The sequence below is a fragment of the Leptinotarsa decemlineata genome, unplaced genomic scaffold, assembly GCF_025532065.1.
Source record: "Leptinotarsa decemlineata unplaced genomic scaffold, Ldec_3_MD MMD2_P_RNA_scaffold_5, whole genome shotgun sequence".
Lineage (NCBI taxonomy): Eukaryota > Metazoa > Arthropoda > Insecta > Coleoptera > Chrysomelidae > Leptinotarsa > Leptinotarsa decemlineata.
In genome coordinates this window covers 18,634,930-18,647,804 of record NW_027412532.1, presented here as the reverse complement: position 1 = coordinate 18,647,804, position 12,875 = coordinate 18,634,930, and the positions used below count along the sequence as shown (strand labels likewise).

The following is a 12,875-nucleotide window of genomic DNA, read 5'->3' as shown; positions in this document are numbered from 1 at the left end:
TGTCTACCTTCAGACATTACGAATGCGTCTAGACGTCGGCGCATTGAGCCACGTATTCACTCAAATATTCCTGGAGTCTCTCTGATTACCCTGCACGCATCGATGATGCGGTTTCTCAAGTCCTCTACATCGCGAACAGGAGTACGATAAACCAAATGCTGTAAATGGCCCCAAATAGAGAAATCGAGAGGATTGAGATCCGGGGATCGAGCGGGCCAGTTCTGTGGTCCTCCTCGACCTATCCACTGATTTGAATATGTTTCAGTTAAATGCTGACGTGCTACTTGACTAAAATGGGCGGGAGCCCCATCATGCATAAAAAACATATCCCTTCTGACGTCCAAAGGAACTTCCTCCAGCAGTACTGGATGCACTTCTCTTAAAAATTGAACATATCGGAAATAAATTTTTGAATGGTAAACAAATAATGAGACAAAAAGTTACATTGGAAATAAATTTTAGGGGTTACGTTTTCCACCCCTTACAACCATGGGATAAACCAAATAAATTTCTGGCTAAGTGTCTCTTTGGTAGTACAAAACGTCAGGTTAATTTCAATATTGTAACTTTTTTAGTGCTTGTGAAAAAAATTGTTATACAAATTTTATGTACCCCCTTCAAGGGGCTGTATCTTAACAAGAGATACTCCAATGAAATTTCTTTATATGAAAGATCCTATCTTTTTTTCGATAAGGAATCACCTCTTTAAATGTTTTACACTTATTTAGTTACACCCTGTATAACGATGAAATAATATATATACTTTCGAAAGGTACACGATAGAATTTAAATAGATAAATAATTTATTATAAACAAAACATTTACATTTATATTAAGAACAATATGTTGACATAGACACGAATTCAGATACATTGCTGAAATAAAGTTACTATTAGTTCACATATTGAAAACATTGAAAGAACATAACATAAGCTAACATAAATAAAGAAAAACAATCATAGATAACACATTAGTCAAACATTAAATATATGGTTCTGACCAGTACTTCATGGTACTGGTACTATGTCTTTCGAATATATTAGTGGATTTAACTTTGGGACGCAGCTTTACATCTTTCGGCTTCAACATGTTTTTGTGATTGCTCATCATCCTAGATGGAGTTAATATTGATTTTGTACTCAACCCGGTACATTCTAGAAAATGTTCATAAGTAGGTTCGTTTGGTCTACAGAGAACCTTCTCTTTGCTTACTTCCTCTGGGTTGGTGTGATTAGCTTGGAGTTCTAAATGTTTTTTCAACAACTCAACTGAGCTTTTATTCAAAATTGGAGGAATTATGTCATTCTTCGCTCGAATCAGTTCTACTCTTGTAGAACAATTAGCTACTTCACTTGAATCTTCTGATTTGTCAGTGACCGAATCAGATAGTTCACTTTTAACGTCTTCTTCGACAGTATACTCTTCTATTTCACATTCATCTAGTTTGAACTCTTCAAAATTCTGCCTCAAGTCAAATTTTTCAAAATTGGGAATTGTGGATGGCTCTTTTTCAACAGGCGTCTTATGTTTATCTGAGTTTTGGAGGTTCTCAAAACTAGAAAACAAATGCTTACTCAGCTTAGATCTTTCTGGTTTCTTTTTGATTTCATTTAATAATTGTTGATTATTGAACCCTGTTATTAGGCTTGACACTGAAGATCCAATAGCAATGGGTCTTCGAAGGCTCTCCTTTCTGTTAGTTTGTAACTTCAGTATCTGTGAATTGTTTTGCACATAGTTATCCTGACTTATTCTTTCTTCTTTTTCTGATTCTTGCTTCTCTTCTGGAATGATTATTTCAGAAACTTGGGGTAACTTTGGTATTTCAGGATCATTTTTCTTAGGGGACAAGTTGATAATAATTTCGGACTTGACGGGAGTCTGTTTGATCTGTTGTACGTTTATTTTCTCAACACATTTTTTCATAACTGAATCATCTTTCAAGTTAATTGTATCAGTATCAGTAGATTTACGTTCAACTTTACTTTTTGGTTTTTCAGATACGTTCAGTTTATTCAAAACGTCTAGCGATGTTGGGGCATTAATTTCCGCAGCCACGCAAATTTTTCTAAAAGAAACATTTTTACTTTGTGGTAAATTTAGTTCTGATATTGAACAGTATTCAGGTTCACACTCCAATACACTCTCATTTCCCTTTTTAATTGGCGTTTCTTTAGGTGAATTCTGAGTTTTGTATTTTGAAACTAAATTGGCAGGTTTCGGAGGCAGGGCTGGAGGTATACGTAAAATTTTACTCTTTCTCACAACTTTCCCAACATTGTCCCCCTTTTCAATATTATCTTCCATATCAACATAGTAATGGTTGAGAGGTGGATCTGGTAAACTCAATGGTCTCACAAGAATCTTTTTTTCTTGTTGTGGAAGATTGGAAAATGTTTCACTACATTTACTCAGAATCTGCTCATAATCATTACTATATATACTCTGTGGAGTTTCATAAAAATTGGGAGTTCTCCGAACGGGTGTTTCATAGTAATCATGGCCAGAATTTTCCTGCTTTTCCTTTACATTCGATTCTGTCAGTTGAACTTCAACTGGATCATGCGACTTCTCCTCTTCATCACTGAACTTAACTCTTTTATTTTTTGTACCTTTTTTCTCTAGATTTGGCGTTTTGGGTGGAGAGTTCAAAGAATCTTTCATATTCTGCAAGAGAATTTCATTCATGCATTCAAGCACGGGGTTGTCTTTGTAAACACCTCCATGTTCCTCATCTTCTTGGTCACTAGCACTAGCATACCAGTTATCATTTGCTCCTTCATCTGCTTCGAATACTGGAATAGATTCAGTTATTTGTGAAAGTTTTTTTTCTTGTACTTGTGTTTCACACACTTTCTCAACTCCATTAAATTCCTCATTACTTTCTGAATTGGGTTCTTTCACCACTTCGGTTATTTTATTGATGATGGTATCCTCGCACTCTGACAGAGATATACTCAAGCTGGAATCAGTCTGATTCACCATTTCCTGATTCTGGTCGAATATTTCCTCGATGTTCTCAGAAACTAAACTTATTTTGTCGGTAATGCTTTCTGGGGGCAAGGAATCCAAATTATCATAGTCATTACTTGTATTGTCGTCATTCGATATTGGGCTATTGCTATCATTTCGTAGCTTCAACACCTCAAAGTAACTTCCAATGCTCTTTCTGTGAGGCACCTTTTTAGACCGCCGACCAAAAGAATCTTTACTGTTCCGATTTTTCAAGTAAATATTTTTGATTGATTCAGTTTCAGATTTGGAATTATCTTCGAGAAGATTATCTGATTTATTGTATCCTATTTCCGATAAAGTCGCATATGTTTCAGTACTGCTGTCCAAGGACTCAAAATTTGATGACTGGTAATCGGTAACAACGTACTCAGTGCTGCTGTCGAGACTTTCCTGAATCGGACTGGATGTGTAATACTGGTTACAATTTTTGCAGTACTGATTCGAGAGCAATCTTTTTATATCGTTGGTTTGCTTTCTAATTATATAATCCTTTTCATTCAATTGATGGCTTATGTATTTTTGTTCTTGTCTGAGCCTGGCTTCAAAAATCAACAGCGCTCTGAGAACTTTCGCTAGCTGGTCGTCTCTCAGTGATTTTTCAGTGTGATACTGTTGTTCCTTCTCTTGCAACCTCTTAGTGTATTCTGCCACCAGCTGCCTGCATCTTCTGGTCTGGAGTTTGAGAGCTTTCTGGACTATTTCCAATTCGCCACGGATAGATTTCACTTCTGATTCGGTATAAGTCTGAAACAAATGAAAACAAATATTAGTTACCATGATTATCGCAAGGTATATGGTATACTGAGTGTTTATTGAACATGCGGCAAACAATTAAGGGACTATTCCTTGACTAATCTAAGGATATTTGGTCCTTTGATGGTATTTGATGGGGCGCTTTGTTTCGAAGATATGGGGCGAAAAAGAATTTCGACAATAACAATTTTGGTAATTTTAAAATCATCAACGTAGCGCCGACATAAAAGTATAGTTTACTACACTGGGCTTACCAAGTAATAAAAAATCTAACAATTCCGTTGGTATCTAACAATATTTCGATTACTACAAATGGCTGCAGACATTCAATTTGAATAGTATGTCTTGTAAGTGATCATTTGTATGTGTCAAATAGGTTGAAACTGATTGACTTTGTCTATTCGACGTACATTTTCTGGGTTTAATATTTAAAGTCTTGTTAGTGAAGTCCTCTATCGTGGACGGCTATAGTAACGCAGAGATGGCTGACATGCATTTCATTTACGGACTTGGTGATGGCAATTCATTGGAAAGCTAGGCGGTTGTACACTGAACGATTACCTAATCGTAATATGCCTAATAGAAAAACCTTCCAAAGTATACATCAACGACTTCGTGAAACAGGAGCATTGAAGCGAAATGAAGGACCAGAAAGGCTCATGACAGTAAGAACGGTAGAAGTAGAAGAGAATATGCTGGCCATTACTGTGAACGAAAGATGTTTCCATGAAATAAAGAGTTCATCAAAAAATTAGAGGGCATTGAAGTTGATGCTATTTCAGTTTTCTAGTATTCTGTGCTAATAGGTATACCCAAGAATTGTATATTTTAACATACACCCTCCCTTGTTTGATACTAGTAGATGTCAGCATGGCACTGAGAAATGTATATATAGTGAATAGTAAGAATACACAGACTTTGTCCGTAACATTTTAATGTCAATTTAGAATTCCCACTCGAAAACTATTTCCTACCAACTTCAGAAAAATTGTGATCTACGAAGCTCCTCACCATTTGAGATTGAGGAGAAGGAAGATACCGAACCGAAAAATACATTCAAAACTGAATCTTTCGTGTACATGAATGTGTTGAGACAGAAACAAAAATAGTGTGAACTCACTTCTACAGAATTCTTGTTAAAACACACAGGCAGTGTCTTAGCCACAGATACGAATTGAAAATGCAATTTTAAATAGTTATAAACAACCACCAAACAACACGCCAGATGAAGCCATTGTATGGCGAAACACGTGTTGCGTTTTTGTAAAACAATTTAGTGAAAATCTCACAATAAAGTGTTTTTGGAATACGTTAGTTATGGATTTTCATCAAGTATCGGCCGATTCCATCATATAACTACTGAAAATGGGTCACGGTTAGACGGTAATGCAATGGAATAATAGACTGCAAAATATATTTGAATAACACTTCCAAAATACAAATCATAAAATTATAAAACAAAAATTAATTAGCGCTCCGGGGCGACTTCATTGATTTCAGTGGCGCATATGCTTTTCAGCTGCAGGAACACCCGGAAAAACCTGCAGCACCACATCATCTGAAGTTCTTGATCCAACAATGTCCTCTCTCTTATAAAAGAAAATGTAGGGTGTCTCCAGAGGCTCCAATGAATTCAATGCATCACCATAACACTTCGTGACGCGACTATCGTCAAACTTAAACCAGTCCGATTCGTCTTTGACCAATGTGTGATAATGACCAGATATGATGCCAGAACCACAATGAACAATGACTGCATGAATATTATAATAGTGGTCTGCTAGATTGAAGTGTTCATCTATTTCGAACCTTCGTAAGAGTTTGGTGCTTCAATCAAAGGTTAACTCAGTGCTATTATTAGATTGATTGGTGCCTCAGCTATACTTGTTTTCTTATAACAGTCACTTAGTTTGGCGCATGTTTGGCAATACAGTCGAGCATCACCTGTTGAAAGTTCCATTTCAGATGATTTAACAATAAGCTTTGCATGGACTGGTTATTAGTCATATTAGGAAACGCTAGTTGAAGTTCCAGAAATTCACATACGTTCTTGGTATCTATTGAACATTTACTAAAAAGTAAACAAGTGAGGATATTTCCAACAAAAGATTTACAAACACAAACACTGTACGGAAGCATTCAATACAGAGCGGTCAGGAGTATTGATTCTGCTATTGTTTTGCTTACGAAGAGTATTCAACAAGAACTCCAAGAATTCGGAACAATCCGCTTGTCCTAACGAGTATCTAGTAGACTTCAAAGACTCCAGGAAATCGGTTGGTGGGAAAGATGATACAAGGAATAATATATTTATGGATCCAAAGTGGAGCTTGCTCTTACAGTCATATGAAGTAGTGACCTTACACACGTGCTCGTTTACACTAATTTTTGACAGAAAACAATATCTAAAACAACTTGCAGAGAAAAACCAAGTAAACTTGAAGTGGTGAGATATCCTTATGAAGTAGGAAGGGGTTACATGAGACCTAAAACTGTTAAGGGCATTACTTACGACTCAGTGTCTTGTGAGTAATCCAACAATAATTATTCTTATATAGAGAGATAAAACTTAATTATGAAGAAATGAATTACTCAATAATAAAATAGGGGAAAAACTACAATTTTCCACAATAAAAAAGAATTAGAAAGTATTGGTACAAATGTACAATATCAAATGAGTGTCTTCAAATATTAAAACATTAGTACAGGCATAATATTTTAACACAGTCTGATTGGGTTAGTTGAAAAATAAAAATTATGTTAACTATTAATAGTTATTGTTCATGAAAAAATAAATTGATTTTGAAGATTTTAAACAGAAATATATCAACAATAGTATTTTATTATCAATTATTTCAATGTGATCACATTATGCAGGGTTTTTGCATTAAATGTAAACTACACTTAGCAATTTGAAGGCATTTATTGGTCTTTATTTGATCTTATATTACACTGATGTTCTATTATGTCAGTATTTGCAAAATGTTTTTTTATATAGATGGTGCTGATTTTGTAAAATGTTTGTGTGAAATTTAAAATGAAATAATTTTTTAATTAAACTTTTGATGGAAATCTGAAAGGTGTTTTAAAAATTATTGTTATTGCATATTTATGAACAGACTTGTATTTTTGAAATTTGAAATGTTTCTGTAAAAATTTCGCGCTATGAATTTTTATTTCATCAAATTTTGGTTATTTTTCATTACATGGAAATGTAATAAATTTAGTTTTTGTGATATTAAGTGTGAGGAAGTCATAACCCATGTAATGTTTCAAAATTAAGATGCCAACTTCAGCTTTCGATATGGTCTCGTCCCAGTTATCTTCTTCCACTACAAATATACAATGCCGCCTGCATATTAATATAGATCACCATCAAGATTTATATTTAGTAAATCAAAAAAAGGACAGGTCCTAAAACCGTGCTTTGAGGAACACCACACTTTGTTATTTGTTGGTTACTCTTATATTCATTTATTTTTACGAACTGTTTTCTGTTTCTTAAGGAACTTCAGAAAACTTCAAGGCAAACACTTCTTATTCCGTATTGTGTTAGTATATTCTAATCACTTTTTTGTTAGCATTCGGACCATTATATATATATATATATATATATTTATATATATATTTCGAGATACACTGAAAATTGCACCATCTGTTGACATTCCTGCCCTGAAACCAAATTGTTTAGTTGAAAAAAATGTTTTCTTATACATTTTTCAAACACTTTACTAATATAACTTGTCAATGATATTGGTCTATAATTACCAATAGAATTACCATTTTTTTCAAAGTACTTTTATCACCGGCTTGACAACCGCCCCTCTTTGTTGTCTCTGCAAATATTAGAAATTCGCAGATTTTAAAACTCAGCATCCAGTCTTTCAACTGAATGCATCACCTGATATAAATATATATGATATAAATGTGTATATATATATATATATATATTATATATATATATATATATATATATATATATATATATATATATATATATATATAATATATATATATAGAAAAAAGTAGTCTTTTTGCTGACTAGTCAGAAAATAAGTGAAACAATATTTGGGTATGCAGCAGGCCAAAAATTTAGTGTACTCTTATAACACAGATTCCAAGCTTTCGATAATCTTTATTATCATCATCAGGGATGAGTGTATGTGAGGTTGTGTGGCAGGTTGAGTATGGACGTAACATATATGAAAAATTACTAAGATGTCACTCAGGACGTTACAGACAAACAATATATAGTAGATTTAATGATACATCATTATATTATCAAATTAAAGAACCACCTGTTCCTTGAAGAGGAAACCACGTGCATGATTCAAAAAAAGGGTATATATATATATATATATATATATATATATATATATATTATATATATATATATATATATATATATGCCCAAAAATGCACGCACCCAGATAATTTGATCGTCACTTTCCCCCTTTTTACATCACTGAAGTCGGGTCAAATTTTATTGCCTCCATCAACATACACTTGTATTTTTCATTCAAACTTTATCATTACAATTTATCGCATATTGACATTAAGAGTAGAAAGTTCCATCAATTTCAATAATTGGAATTTGGCCCGTGGGTAGAATCTTTGCTTCATTGAACGAGACATGAAGAAAGACAATGTCTCGGTCAAGGAATTTAGTCTTTCAGTGACGGAACGTAAAGTGTATCGCTTCTTTTGTAATTGCATGTACTATGCAGTATTTTACACTTAAATGTGTAGAAGGTGGTATAGTAAAATCAGTTTATTTTGAAGAAAACAATCGATATTCGAAATTGATTACCTCGTTGAGAATTTTGTTTTAATGGCGTCAGCATCCTGATACCCAATAAAACGAGATTCTCATCACTCGAAAGCTTAATCGTAAGATAATGATGATGAATTACAAATAACACAAAGATGAAATCAATCAGTATTAATTTCCTTCCTTTACAAATATCTATTTAAAAACCCTCCTTTCTTAATTATTTATTATTATTAATATCAGAAACGTACCGTGACAGAACATGTTGAAGTGACATTTTTTTAAGATAAAATGATATTTGTCATAAACTGAAAGGGTCATATTTCAAGATTAGTTTTTGTAAAAAAAAAATTTTAGTTTTCATTTCTCCATCTTCATACAAAAAATTATTCGCTACTAAAATTGCCCATACATGTCACCTGTATTATTGCGCAACTGCTTTTATGTAATAAGTTTAAACTGAAATTTACACTGAACATGTCTACGTACATTATAAACCCTGACTAAGTTATGCACAATCTGTACCTCACAAGAGACTGAAAACATTGGCCAGATTCTTTTTGTATGTCCAATAAACACTGTAACAACACCTGGTGTTGATTCCTTGATAAATCCGGAAACTTCATTTTCAATTATTGATAACTTGGACTAGGGCAAAAACAAGGGAATATTTCGAAACTGGGGTCATTCAAATTGAAAGGTCATTTGTATTGAATGAAAAATTGTCTTTTTGATTCATTGGAAACAATTCAATATATGTCTTTGAGTTTCTTCCCTTCTCTTCAAGAAACCAGATCTGTTTTTCCGTTAACCAGCTGCTGCACCCCTACGAACAACTCTCAGAAGTCGAAACTTGTGCGAGCTAAGTACTAACGAGGTCTTATATTTTAACGTGTGATTCCTAGCACAGCTGACATCATAAGATTTTTATGTAAGCTGTGTTGTAAGGCAACAAGCCAAACCAGTTTCTATAATTTGTTCGAAGCAATAATTATACAATTATTATACAAAGACTTCTAACTCTTTATATTTTGTAGCATTCTTAGGGATTGTATATGATTCAACATATGTTCGGATGACAAACTGAATAGGTAAAAGTGATTTTCGTGTAATTCAATGTTCAACGCTTTTTCTTCCAGTTTGTATCTGAAACTAAATTTTATGCATGATCCACACATCTTTGTGAGTAGTTTATTTTGAGAACTTGATTGCTTTATTCCTTCCTTTCGAGGTTTCCCACAATTTTTGGGAAATATTCTTGATTCACTCTGTATATATGAATGGTACTTCGATTCATTAGAAAATAAAAACCCCAAAACATTTGGGATCACGCCAATCACGATGTTTCCTGACAAAGACATCGAGTAGTTTCGCTGATTAATGCCCTGAAAGTAACTTTTGACCTTGTTGCTTTCAGATTTGCTTTCTTCAATTTTAGATCAACTGTTTCATTACTGCCATGCGTGCGTGACTCTTAACTTAATTGATGCTTTGAAGGTTGAGAATAATTGGGTGAAATTTGACAGAATAAGCTATTTTTGATAGTCATCTGTTTCTGACACCAACATTTTCTTATTTTTGGCATTCAACGCGCAATTTGTTGGCGCATAACCTATTTATTCATTACAAAAAATTGCGAAATATTATTGATCATCCTGACTGACAGAACACAGAATTGGCTATGACTTTATAACTACCAATTCACGAGGGATAAATGTGTGGGTATCACTCGTCAGTAGATTACTATACTTTTTCTATGACTTTTATGAGAAATATTTTGAAATAATGAAAGTAATATCATACTTAACATTATAAATGAATTTCATAACAAAAAGCACAAAAGACATTCAAAAATATTTTCTATTTATGCTACTTCATTCAATTTAAAATAGTTTGAAAACTCGGTGGGTGAAAAATTAAAAACTGCAGTTGGTATTATTATTTATACCTATTAATGAACAGGTTATACAATACATTATTATCTAAACATATAAATATTCTGAAATATATCCCTTCATTTTTTTTGCTCATTGCTGCAAAAATTTGAATTCAAATAATTGATTATCATAAAAGCCTTCAATCATTGAATTTGATAAAAAAAAAACTCAGTTCTTAGTCTTTTCAAAATATTCCATAACCATGAGTGATTCCCCCTTCGTTAAACTACTTGGGTCTGCCTCAATAAAACTTTCCTGGGGCCTTAATTTCAAATCAATTCTCACATCGAAAGAAAATTGATGTCTTTCCCTGTGACATCCGATTTTTTTCTTGTTGTGAGAGTTCACCTGATTTGAAAATGAGGCTGGACTAAACACATTCTCATTCAAATATCGATCATCAAATGCTTCGCTCTATAACAGCTCAGACCTGGTTCACACGCTGTATCGACAATGGCACATATCTCATAACGTCACACTAGCTTTAGACAAATATGCAGTTTTAAAATTGCATATCTTGTTAACAGTGAACACTTTTTTTCCATGATATTCTGGATGACAAGGACTATCAGAATATACAAAGAATGCACAATAATAAATTTGACAGAACGAGCCTATTTTCTGAATAACCGAAAATCAGATCCAGAAGAATATGACAAACGTCCTGTACAACTGTACACACTAATACAGGAAATATATTGTCATATACATTAACATATGAAAAAAAGGATGTGGCGATTTCCAGAGACTCGGACAGAGGCAGTAAAAGAAGAAGTAAAAAATGTCTATAACCAAGTATTTTAGTTGAATTATTATTATACAGGGTAACTAAATTCAGGAGTAGCCGTTATCAGGAAATGCGTCAACATTCGAAAGTGGCTATAATCTCTGAATTTTCAAATAGAATGTAAGTGAGTTAGATATCTTTTTCAAAGTCTTCGAAACTTTCTTGACAGTAATTTTTGAACTACAAAATTCTACCTGATACTTTTGTACTACTTAGTCAATTAAATGTTGAAACTCGTGAACACAATGTATATTCTTTAGACTTTACTTCTTCTACCTCACAAAAAGTATTCAAGGTGAGAAAAATCTGGTGACCTTAGAGGTCAAAAGGAACTGCCTTTTCTCCCAATCCATTTAAGAAGAAAGAGTTTTCAAAATCTACAGTATGATGAGGGTGCACAAGCACAGGTTGGTGCAGCCTAGTTAACGAATGCTGACGAATCATTTGCTCTGGAATATGTGAGAAAATTTCGAACAAAATCTTTATTAATGTATGGACACAACTGTTCATCCGTTTGAACATTCAACGAACTAAGTAGTAGATAAGCACCTAAAAAGTTCAAATTTTCAACAGTAATTTTTTACAAAACTATTTACCAAAATTAAAAAATTTAAAAACTATTGTAATGAGAAAATCAAAAGTTTTATAATGACATCATACCCAACTCTCTCACCAACCTATGTGCGTCGTGCAAACTCGAAATTATTCTGATTCTGTTGCTCTCAATAATAATTTCTATATATACATAGTTGTTTATAATGTTCATCTACAGAGGCTATGGAAAATTACATAGTTTACAAAAATACCAGAAAGATATTTCTGAAGCACAACAAACCATTTAACAATTCGTTTCGAGCGATTGTAGATATCAATGTTTTTAACTTGTCTGGGAATTTAAACAAACGACACATATTTTATTTACTTTCATATAACAGTTGAAGTAACATTTTTGACATATACAAAAATCTTATCTCAATCAACCAAATTTGTATGTTTCATACTTAGTTACATACAACAAGAACTTTGAAATATTTTACTGATTGTTATTTCAGGATCTCTATAGACCTTTTTATCAAGCGCAAGCGCAAGCGTAGCTGTCATATTGAAATGGCGGTAATTCAAAACATTCGTACTGTTTTAATCAACAATGGCTGGGCAAGGAATATTATCTCTACAAACAAATAAATTATTGGAAAAAACCATTGATGGTGCTTCACTTGTTTATAATTTAGTTGAGGCTCATAAGTGTGAACAATTTAAAAGGCGGTTAAAACTTCATGGGCGTCTGCAAAAAGGAAAAAAAAAGTGAGCTGATTGAGAGGTTAAGTATCGCAGCATTTGTTTACTATCTAAAAACATATAAAAAAATAGTATTTACAGTTTTATTCTTATTAATAATGTGAATTTATTTGATGTAATTGAAAATATATTTCAGTTGACAAGAGTATTACTTATGGAACTAATAAATAAATCAAGCCATTAATATTTTGAGGCTGTACATATGACATTAATTAGACAAATATGTAAATACTGAAGAATTGAATATGTTTAGTAATTTTTTTTAGAGGGAAATATTTATTACAACAAAATATATATGAAATTAATGAAATTT

At 32.9% G+C, this 12,875-nt stretch overlaps 1 protein-coding gene across 2 annotated transcripts in view; it reads right to left on the bottom strand.

Annotated features, from left to right (window-relative positions):
* Positions 1 to 785: 785 nt before the first annotated feature.
* LOC111502660 (uncharacterized) overlaps positions 786 to 12,875 on the bottom strand; it is a 63,713-nt gene continuing 51,623 nt past the window's right edge. For both annotated transcript variants that reach the window (XM_023156784.2, XM_074169665.1), the window contains exon 2: positions 786 to 3,759. In XM_023156784.2, the coding sequence (XP_023012552.1) occupies positions 982 to 3,759 (2,778 nt within the window). In that variant the 3' untranslated portion in view covers positions 786 to 981. The remainder of the gene's footprint in view (positions 3,760 to 12,875) is intronic.